The following is an 11,363-nucleotide window of genomic DNA, read 5'->3' as shown; positions in this document are numbered from 1 at the left end:
CCACCTCGCCGTGAAGGGCGAAGGAAACCAAGAGGGGAAAACTGAGGAATCCCTGTTTGAGCTTGTTTGCTCGGAATGTTCCGGGGACGATGTCGAAACATGTCGGGAGTGCTGTACGACGGGGCCCGGAGAGCCGAAACTGAAATAAGCGCTTTTATTTTCACAGTGCTGCACATTTTTGCGAATAACGCGCGGGAAATGTGGACTTTGAGTGAACGGCTAAAATGAGAAAGTTTGATACGCATACACAGATATGTATAGTAATGTCCGCTATATGACATTTTACCTATCCCACCCCTGTAAGGCTTTTACCCTAAAATGTTTCAAAGTGTTTTATTAATGCCAGTCCACGTCAAAGTAAGTCAAACTTGTATTGCACCATTCAGACAGAAGGAAACTCAAAGGTGCTTTACACTAGTCTGTGGGGTATCTTGCATTTTGCTCAAACGCTCACAGTGCCAAAAATATGCTTGTTTAGGGGTCACTGAAGACTAAAAATTGTCCATAGGGGTGAATGTGAATAGTCTCCAATTGTGATGGTGATCAGTCCGGGTTCGAGCCTGAAGTCAGATGGGATAGTCGCGAGCCCACCAGAGACCTTAATGTGGCCGAGGGCTACAGAAACGAAACAAAGGATGGATGCTAAGGGAGAAGAGGTGGCAGTGGAGGTGGGGGAGGCGGTGGCGCACCACCGGAGGGGGCGGTGGGTGGTGCTGGAGGGAGAACGGTTGCTCCCGTCACAAGTGGAGGAGGTGGGGGAAGGGGAGCTGTTCCTAGTACTGGTGGTGGTGGTGGAGGAGGTGGGGGAAAAGGAGTCGTTCCCAGTACAGGAGGAGATGGAGGAGCTGTTCCCACTCCAGGTGGAGGTGGAGGAGGTGGGGGAAGGGGAGTCGTTCCCAGTTCAGGTGGAGGAGGTGGGGGAAGGGTATCTGTTCCCAATACAGGAGGAGGAACTGTTCCCGCTACAGGAGGAGGTGGGGGAAGAGCACCAGCAACTCCTGGAACTGGAAGAGGTGGAGGGGGAAGAGAGACGGGTGAAAAGAGGTTGCTTGATGGCGGAGGAGGTGGTGGTGGCAGACATGTTGGTGAGGTCGAGGAAGGCGGAGGGGGAAGCCCGGCGTCCATATTGGTCGGACGAGATGAACCGGCGTCCATCGAAGCTTGAGGAGGAGGTGGGAGGTCATCGGAGAAGTGGGAGTCAGCGGGAAAGGCGGGGACGGACGGCAGTGGGACAGCAATGCCTTGGCTCCATCTACGGCAAAAACAAACCGGAAATGAGAATGTTGGAGCCACAGCAGGAAGTGCAGCCATGGCGGACGGGCACGCGTGTGGCCCGACCCGATCCTTAATCCAACCCACCGAACATTTACATAAGCAAAAATTATTGTGGCATCCGTTACATGTATTGAGCCACCTTTTTTTTCTCAAATTGGTTCATTCAAACTCTTTGTGGGGACTAATTTATGCATTTATTCATCATGAAGTCATTTTGTATTTACAGGTACGCGAATAAATTGACGGTCTGGTGCAAGATGTGATGATTTTTTTTTTCGTCAAGGGAATAGAATTAAACAAAAATACACGTGGCCATACGTGGTGGCGTCTTCGTTGCCCTGCGCGCTGTCAGCGGTCCCCATCCTGCTCCTGAGGGGCTCCTGGGAGACCTTCGTGACGGCGACAGAGGACGACACTTGACATTTGACCTTTAAGGTGGGACTTGGGAAAACAAAGCAAAAACCCCGAAGCCCGAGGAACCTGGAAGCTGTGGCCGGTGGCGTCTAAAACGGAGTACGATATCGGCAAACGCAAATATGTCCTGGCCGGCTCCCTGCCCGAAGCGGGCGGCGCCACAAGCTTGACCGCCGCGACGTTTTTGGAGGTCGTGAAGGCGCTGATCTCTCTCCTGGACACTTTCTCGCAATGCATGCAAACGGCCTGGAACGAAAGGTGGCAAAAGTATTCGGCGCTCAAGTAGTAGTCAGGTTTAAAAAAAAAAAAAAAAAAAAAAAAAAAGTGAAATAAAGAACTAGCGCCTCGCACGAGGTTCCGGTTCTCACCAGCGACATGAGGTTGACCGAGGACTCCATGCGCTTGACCTGCACGGCCTGAGCGTCCAGCAGCCGCAGCAGCAGAGTGGCCGCGCCGTTGATTTGATAGGCGACGCTGGCCAGCGCCTGCGTGGCCAAAGTCTTGGCCTCCTGGAGCGCCTTCGCCGGGTCGGCCGCCTGCCGGATTTCGCTCAAAATCAACCGGCGGGGGGCGCACCTCGCACTTCCCGTTTTATCCACAAGTATTTATCATACTTGTGGATGGATTTATTGTAATTTCACGAGTTACGATTTGTCATGTCATGATCGAAGCTGCTTATCCTCACAAGGGCTGCGGGAACGGTGGAGCCTATCCCGGCTAGCTTCGGGCGAAAGGCGGACGACACCCTGAACTGGTCGCCAGTCAGTCGCAGGGCATATATATATACACCATCACTGAGCGGGAATCGATCCCACGCTGCCCGCACCACCAATATACCATCAGTGACTGTAGTTACTATTTGTTAATACCATATTACAGTTGGCAGCGGGTGATAAATTAAGACAAAGCAACATTATGTACGGCGGCACGGTGGATCAGCTGCTAAAGCGTTGGCCTCACAGTTCTGAGGACCCGGGTTCGATCCCGTCCCCGCCTGTGTGGAGTTTGCATGTTCTCCCCGTGCCTGCGTGGGTTTTCTCCGGGCACTCCGGTTTCCTCCCACATCCCAAAAACACATAACATTAATTGGACGCTCTAAATTGCCCCAAGGTGTGATTGTGAGTGAGACTGTTTGTGTCTATGTGCCCTGCGATTGGCCGGCATCCAGTTGTGTACCTCATCTCCTGCCCGTTGACAGACGGGATTGGCCCCAGCACTCTCTCGTGAGGATAAGCAGCAGAGAAAACGCATGGATCATTATGTACATATCGATTGACATCTACCAAATGAAGTATCCTGCATACTTGAGTCAACATGAGCGTGTGGCAAAGGTTTTTTTTGTCGTTTTGTCACCTGCAGATAGTTGTTTTCGCAGTAGTCTGCCACTTGCCGCAGGTTGTCCTGGTTCTCGATCAAGTTCTTCCTGGCCGCCGGCGCCTCCTGGAAGATCTGGGAAATCACCTGGGAAAGGTTCTGCGTGTCCCCCATTGTGCTTTAAAATCGTTTTGAAAAATCCTTTGCCGCGGCAGACTCGCTCATGCTGCTACTTGAAGGAGGGACGATGGGTTTTTGGTTCTGGGGTTCTGAGGTGTGAGGGCGGGAGGAGGTGGAGATTTTGACTTTGTTGTTCCGCTCTCAACTTTCACTTTGGGGGGGGGGGGGGGGGGGAGGACAGATTATGGGTTTATCATACACGGAACAAAAAGCTGCAGCAGCAGGTGAGAGAGCACCAGAGAGTGAGGACACAGAAGAGGCAAGGTTTGGGGTCACTGGCGAAGCGTGGCCACTAGAGGTCAGTGTAACCTAAAAAGACAGACGGAATAGTAACCAATGTTAGATCTGGTAGAAATAAATAAAAACGCTTAAAAATATACATATATGTACATTTAAATACATGAAAAATAATAGCAACGGTACTAGTAACGGCAATTCTAGTGATAGATTACGACTTTTACTTACTTTGAGGATCCAGGGATCCGCGCCGTGCCCCTTCCTGTTTGCGGTATTAATGGATAGCCTAACACAGTAATTTCCAACCTTTATAGAGCCAAGGCACACATTTTACGATTGAAAAACCCCACGGCACACCAACAAAAGTAAATGTCACCAAAAATGGATCAATTAATTACTGTATGTACTTCCTGCCATCTAATAGAAGAGGATTTTTTTTTTGTTTTGTCTGTCATTGTGACTCACTGGCATAAATAGATGAATAAAGAGACATTATTTCTTGGAATAAATGTTTTTTTTTTCAAGCAATTACATAAAATTGGACAGCACACCTGAAGAGCGCTCACGGCACACTAATGATACATAACAATCATAGCAATCGCAACTTGATCCTGCTCAGATATTAATTGTCATCACCGAGACTGCTATGATATGCCACGATGGAAAATATGGAGACAAAAAAATCCACCAGTAGCGCATTTATTCAATTTGATTTCTGCATCCTGCAGAGGAGCTGCAGCGGCGGAACGCGGTTGCATAACGACGTTGCAGTCAAAACATCACGTTTTCCAGGAAATCCCGTTTAAACACTCGGACGCGCACGACATCCCTAATTACAGCACAGCAGAAGCGTGTCGATGTGTCACTGTGGCTCTTTGGCCGTTTTTACTGCGCGGCTTAAAATAAGATTCCACGACAGTCGGACGGCAGCAGCAGCGCCGCTCATCTGAAAATACGATCAAATAAAAACACAGCGTCGGCCCCGACGGAAAGACGCGCCCACGCGCGAGGTTATCAGCTGACTATTTTGGCGTCTGGTCCGAATGCAGCCACGTGACAAAGTGCAGTAAAAGTTTGGTTGACTCGGAACCAGCGCCACGGGTGTTCAATGGTGTTCGGTTCAGGTTGGAGTCTGCTTTTATTTCGCCTTTTTTTTGTGTTGACTGACTTCTTTGAATGTTGCATGCAAATGTTGAACAAAGAAGGAAAGCCTCTCTTGACCTAAGCCACACCCCCCCCAAACACAGACTCACCAATCACAGCTCGGATGCAGATGCCGACGCAGCCTCTCTATAAAGTTATCCAACCTGTTGCATCGCACATTTATTTCTTTTTTAATCTTCTCCAAGGTAAGTTGATTTTTAAGTAATAAAATAATGTTTTGTTGTTATTAGTCGTGCATATTTGTGATCAGAAACCTACACAACGTCAAACTTTAATGAGGCTCTGGTGAACGCATCATAAACTTCAGCTGTTCTGGAAGTTGTTTTTTTTTTTTTTTTGTCATTTGTAGCTTGTCGCATTTCGAGTGTTACATTATGAAATATGTAATGAGTATTTACTATTTTATATTTTCCTACAGTTTGTATCTTTGAATGTTACACCGTCTTACAATAATAGGAAATATAGTTTATATAAGGCTGGTAAAGCATGCATTATCATCATCATCATTATATATTTTTTTCTCCTCCAAAGTTGGTAAATAAAAACAAATGTATTTATTATTCATTTATCGCATTAAATAATTGATTTACTGTACATAATAAAATACATTTTAAAACCGGTCATGCATGTTGGATTTTTCAAATTATTTGACTGAATTATAAATAATAATACTTTTTTGCTTGATTAAATAAACTATTTGATGTATTGAATAGGCTGGCACAGTGACCTCAGCTGGTAAAGCGTTGGCCTCACAGTTCTAAGGTCCCGGGTTTGATCCCGGCTTCGCCCGGGTGGAGTTTGCACGTTCTCCCCCGTGCCTGCGTGCGTTTTCTCCGGGCACTCCGGTTTCCTCCCACATCCCAAAAAAATGCAACATTAATTGGACACATTAAAAATTGCCCCGAGGTGTGATCATGAGTGTGACTGTTTGTGTCTATGTGCCCTGTGATTGGCTGGCAACCAGTTCAGGGCGTATCCCGCCTCCTGCCCGTTGACAGCTGGGATAGGCTCCAGCACGAGTTACCCTTGTGAGGATAAGCGGCTAAGAAAATGGATGAACGGATAGTTTATGTAGTACTTAATATCAAAGTGTGAGCACCATTGCTGTAAATCATTTGATCGTGCTGAATTACGATCGGTTGTGTTCTTTTTAGAGTCTCGTCTTCCAACATTATTATTTAGTGGAGGTTTTTTTTTTTTGGGGGGGGTGTCAAAAATTAAATTTCGTCAATGGCATGGATGTTTCATATTTTGAAACTTGTTAAGTGTTTTTAGTAAACATGCACAGCAAGCGCTGGTAGCGTGCTGGTTTTTGAGTATCGCGCCACCATCACAGCAAGTTTTATCTTTAAACTTTAACCAAATTGACCCCCGGTCTCCTATCGTCTACTCATCCTGAGGCTAAAGATCAAACTAAATGGTGAAAAACATCTCTTGGGCATTTGTTCCTTTTTTTTTTTAGGGGGTGGGGTCAGGGGTCTTTTCACCCTGATCTAATCTAATCTTATCTTATCTTCCTCCTCTCAGAAATCAACGTCGTCAAAGTTAACCTTTTAACTCGAGCAGATGAGACGTTCGACCGCCCGAAATGACGTTGGAGAACCTTCAAATAGTTTCTTTTGAATCCAGAAGTTCTCCCCGAAGCTTGAAATATCTTTTACCGTTTGCATATTAGTCACGCGCTGTGATCTCAGACGTGATGTCAACCCTGTCAGAGCCGCAAATACACGAGCGGAGCCTGGTAACCATCAATCATCGCGTCGCTTCGCACTCGCAAACGCCGCGCTTGTGGAAAATGTTGACGGCGGGCCGAGCGGCCGGCTCGAGCCTTCAAAAACAGGAACGTGTGCTGCGTTATGATGCGAAATATGAGGAGGACATGACACAGCGCTATCAGCGCTAAAATATGCTGTCGTGGGTTCTCCTCCCTTCATTGATTAGCTGGATTCGAACGCGACAACGTGCATCAGTCGGCCCAGCGTGAAGACGTTGTTACCCATTTATGACGCTTCCTTCCTCTCTTCGGCAACAAATATGAGCAACATGTAAAAAATTTTGGGGGGAAAATCCATCTATTTTGCTCGGGACGGATTAAGGCACTAATGTCAAACTCGAGGCCCGGGGCCAGATCCCGACCACCACGTGATTTAATGAGGCCCGCGAAGGCAAATCATGCGTGTCAACTTGCAAGATTCTTGTTAAGATATCAGGTCATGTCATTATCCAAGCCGCTTATCCTCACAAGGGTTGCGGGAAAGCAAGCTTCGGGCAAAAGGGGAACACGCCCTGAACTGGTCGCCAGTCACTCGCAGGGCAGATATTGACACCATCGCTGAGCAGGAATCGATCCCACGCTGTCCCCACCAAAGGCAGGTGTGTGTACCACTACACCATCAGTGACCTTACTATATATATATATATATTGCTATATCATCAATGATACCATTGAGATATTTCGAGCATTTTTGCGTTACATAGCATCAACGATAATTGAAAAAGCCAGTACACTTTGATTTCTGATGTCAAAACTACTCAATAAATTTCGATATGTAAATATGACGATGCGATGAAAGATTTTTACAGTCCCATCCATAACGGCCCTCCGAGGGAAACCATAACTACGATACGGGCTGTGATAAAAAATGATTTTGACGCCTCTGGATTAAGAGCACCTCCATTCATTTCAATGGGGAATGATGATCGATGCCGATTGGATGACGACGAATAACGTTACACAAGCCGCACGTTGGTCGTCTCGCGGTTTTACGAAACTTTGACTCGACTTTCCAGAGGACGCGGCGAAGAAGAGCTCCCTTCACATCGGGATTTGGCAATAGAAGAGGTCAGGAGTTTAATCCGTCTTCTTTTGCCGTCTAACACGAGAGACCCGCGCGATAAGATGTTGACCTTCTTTTATGACACCATCGAACTCCCCATAAAGTGGATTACAACATTCACGGACAAGTCAACAAGGAACGGAAAGGCCGCCACTGCCATCAAAACCTCACCCCAATGAAGTTCTTTTAACCAGCAGCAATTTGAACAAATCCTCCGCGATAAACTAACGCCCTTGGGCGAGGATTTTGCAACCCGCCTCAGAAGTAGGATCGCGGCTATTGAATCCAGAACGTAGAACGGTAACTAGATACACAGATTATTTGTACCTACTTCCATGTCGTGGATTGGGATGGACAGATGAACGAAGATAAGAATCTTTGAATTTATGATATTTCACAGTCACGAATAACTGATACACTGTATAAACGACAGAACTAGAACTAGTACCAGAACTGCATTACTGCATAACTAGCTAGGCTCTTTTCTATTTAATGGGAATATAAAATCAAGCCTCGAAAGACTAATTACCGTAATTCCCGGCCTACAGCGGGCACCTGGTTATAAGCCTCACCGAGTAAATTTGTAAAGGAAATACCATTTGGTACATACATACGGCACAGCTGTGTAAAAGCCGCAAGTGCCCTCATTGAAACTCACATTCAAACGAGATATTTGCAAAGACAGACGGTACACAGAAAGAGTTTAACTCGAGCACGGCGCTAGCGGAGTACTAATGCTAGTGCTAATGCTTGTGCTAACGCTAGCCCTAACGTTATTGCTAGCGCCGCGCTAGCTAGCATTAACAGAGCTGGTTAAAATAAATAAAATAAAACTTACTGATAAATATCACTGAGACGCGCCAGTAACGCAGCAGCAACACGCTAGCACAGTGCTATTGCTAGCACCACGCTAGCTAGCACTAACAGAGCTGGTTAAAATAAATAAAATAAAACTTACAGGTAAATATCACTGAGACACGCCAGTAACACAGCAGCAACACACTACAGCAACACGGTAAAAGTCCCTCCCTCGGCACATATATTCCACCGGTCTTGTTCTTACCTTTTCCGCTCGAGTACCCTATTTGCGGCCGTTATAAAAATTGCACAAATTAACTGCATCACCGCATAAACCGCAGGGGTGTGAAAAAAGTCGCGGCTTGTAGGCCGGAAATGACACTAAGTCCTTCGGGTTGAATATGATTTTGACTGGTTTTGATACGCACGTGCCCTGCAATTGGCTAACTTTGCAAAAGAAAATGTCGGGATAAAATAAAAAGAATAAAAATGACAAAGCAGGCCATAAACCGACATCCGTTCTCATCAAAACGATGCGACTGACGTCTGGCGACACGCGGCCTCAATCTAACGCACGGGACGGGCCCAGCGGCATGCGACTCCCACCTGAGATTGGCTTTTTCGAGGCTATCAGGGTCGCGTCACACCTCACAGAATTCCATTACGGCGGGGAAGCCGCGTTCCATGATTTGGGGATTAGAAGGCTGCGGGGGCAAACGCGGGCCGAGGCGCACCCGCACAAACGCGCGCGCACACGCGGAAAATACAGCAGGCAAGTTTACGCTTTGTTGTCAACGGACAGATAAAGTTTTATCACCAAACTTTTATCGCTTCCCGCCTGTTGCGCCGTTCCCAAACGTCAAACCCAGATGGCTCCGTTGAACGCATCGCGGCACGTTTGTAGAGTGAATCAATTAAACATTTGCGCGTGATCCCGCCTTCAAACACAAACCGTGAAAAAGTAAATAACTACAACTTCCCTGATTTACTATTTTATCAGATTAATATCGCCTTATCAGTCACGTAGAACACACTCTGTCAATAAGTCGCCATTTTGAAGGTTCAAGTGTCTCCGTAAACATCGTCAGATACGGCTTATCTTTTAAACGTGCGCTATAGAAGCTATAAAACGTATGTATCTTTACGCGCATCTAACAGGAAGGATGTGCAGTGTGTATTCAATCCAAAGATAAGACGATGGAATATGATAATAACTTGACCGCTTTGACACCCCCCGAAAGAGAGCGAACACATCCGCAGGTTCAGTTTGAATCTGTTCTCATTTTAAGCGGTGCAGAGTTCAATTTTACTCAACGAATCGGCGCTTGGCCGCAAAGACAAAATGTCTTCGTGATGAATCGCGGCGCAATTAAACAAAACGCTGACGAGAATTGGAATCACGCCATCGTCAAGGCCAGGAAACGCTGACACGTGGCGCCGCCGTCAGCGATATGAATCAAATCGGGCAACGTTCGTGGACGAGGGAATACGGGCGGAGCTGGCGTGGCGTATCACGCGTGGAGAATGAATGATCCCCGTGGAGATTAATAGAAATAATCACTCCGAGAGTAATCATTGAGCCAGCTCTCGGGAGATTATTTTTGGAATATTGTGTGAGAGTCGTGCACGCTACGGAGAAGAAAATAAATATGACCCGTTCCAAACAGCAGTCAAAACCAATTCAACGTAAATTCAAATGTGATGAGTTCGTTCTGAACATAGCTGCAATTCCAGTAGAAAAGGTGTGCACACTTTGTGCGACATTTTTTTTCAGTGGTTTCCTGTTTACTTCCCTTCTTGAAAAGATTAAAAACAAAAAACAAAAAGTTGAGTTCATCTGGTTCTCATTTCTTGACAGCAGCTGGCGTTTGAATCAGGAGGTGTGTAGCCATTTTTTTTTGGTGCACACTACAAGTGCTTTTTCTTTGAGAAACAAGGACATTTCTAGGTGACACCAATCCTTTGAGCGACATTGTATATTTTTCAATTGATTTTTTTGTCAAATCTGGCAAACATCCAGATGTTCAATAGAATTCAATAGAAATGTGAAATTCAAAGTGACGTTTTGGCGTTTGCGACTTCTGTCATTTCCCCAAACCTCTGCTCCCGATGCCACCGCCCCCTCCCATGTCTGCGCTCCCCTTTCTCCCCCCCACACCCCCCCCCCCCGTCCTTCCACTTCTCCCCCCCTACCAGCAGCGCTCTCGTGTGCGTGTTTGCGCTGAGAGAAGCGCCAGAGAGCGAAGTACGCCGAGTCCCTCCCGTTGCCGGTCAGGCAGGCGCTGACCGGTCTCTTCCCCGCTCGCCCGCCGTGTCACGCTCTATCTTATCTCCCCGCAGCCTGCCGTATCGCCGTTCGCTCGGGGATCGGACTCCAGATGCTGATGCTGCCCCGCCGGAGGAGAGACGGAACAAGCAAGGCGTTGGTGTGAGGAAGGGTGGGGACTACGTTGAGGATTGTAAACGGGTGCGAACGCGGGCTGCAGAGGCGTGTGGGCTGGCTCAAGCTGCGACTTTAAAAGACGCTTGCTGAGCTTTGGTGACCAGTCCTAGGAGAGGATCTTCAGGCCACTGAAGGAAGTTGTCCTCTTCATTTTTTCCACATTTTCCTCCCAACTTTTTTTTTGTCCCCCCCCCCCCCCCTCCTCTTATTTACACTCTTTTCGACGGGAGGCCGACATGGACAAGTTTGCGTGGTCGCTTGCGCTCGTGCTGCAAGTGGCGCGGCCCGGCGCGGCTCTGCCGACCGGCTGGCTGCCGGGGGAATATTCCAACACGACGGCCGACGCCGTGAAGTTCCTCGGCGACTACAACAGCACCGCCGAGCAGGTTTTCTTCTACAGCGTGTCGGCCAGCTGGGACTACAACACCAACCTGACGGAGCACAACGCTCAGCTGCAGGTAAGAGTATCCAGTCGCCATTTGTTGGCTTCGACTGGCACCTTTGAACAATCCGGTGCGTGCAAAGTGAGCGCGGCTGGATCAGGAGAATTATATGATGCCCGGCCATCTTGGGCGCACATGAAGGAAGACGTGTGTCATAATACAGTTATTAACAGATGGTTCATATTTGCTGCGGCAGCTTTTTAAAGTCATGACATCGACGGTAGAAGCGCAGCGACTTGGAACATTTGCGTTAAGGAG

At 47.5% G+C, this 11,363-nt stretch overlaps 2 protein-coding genes across 3 annotated transcripts in view; one reads left to right on the top strand and one right to left on the bottom strand.

Annotated features, from left to right (window-relative positions):
- abi3b (ABI family, member 3b) overlaps positions 1-11,363 on the bottom strand; it is a 14,796-nt gene continuing 3,433 nt past the window's right edge. The window contains exons 3-7 of the mRNA XM_061809553.1: positions 3,043-3,492; positions 2,058-2,225; positions 1,756-1,935; positions 1,594-1,664; positions 1-1,252 (exon numbers count right to left, since the gene is read on the bottom strand). Of these exons, the coding sequence (XP_061665537.1) occupies positions 643-1,252; positions 1,594-1,664; positions 1,756-1,935; positions 2,058-2,225; positions 3,043-3,177 (1,164 nt within the window). The 5' untranslated portion in view covers positions 3,178-3,492 and the 3' untranslated portion in view covers positions 1-642. The remainder of the gene's footprint in view (positions 1,253-1,593; positions 1,665-1,755; positions 1,936-2,057; positions 2,226-3,042; positions 3,493-11,363) is intronic.
- The window catches only part of ace (angiotensin I converting enzyme (peptidyl-dipeptidase A) 1), a 17,634-nt gene continuing 16,705 nt past the window's right edge, over positions 10,435-11,363 (top strand). Inside the window, exon 1 of one of the 2 annotated variants that reach the window (XM_061809547.1) lies at positions 10,435-11,120. In XM_061809547.1, the coding sequence (XP_061665531.1) occupies positions 10,899-11,120 (222 nt within the window). In that variant the 5' untranslated portion in view covers positions 10,435-10,898. The remainder of the gene's footprint in view (positions 11,121-11,363) is intronic. The other variant, XM_061809548.1, reaches the window with a different exon arrangement.

The sequence above is a fragment of the Syngnathoides biaculeatus genome, chromosome 22 (assembly GCF_019802595.1).
Source record: "Syngnathoides biaculeatus isolate LvHL_M chromosome 22, ASM1980259v1, whole genome shotgun sequence".
NCBI classification, from domain to species: Eukaryota; Metazoa; Chordata; class Actinopteri; order Syngnathiformes; family Syngnathidae; genus Syngnathoides; species Syngnathoides biaculeatus.
This window is presented reverse-complemented; position numbering and strand designations above follow the sequence as displayed.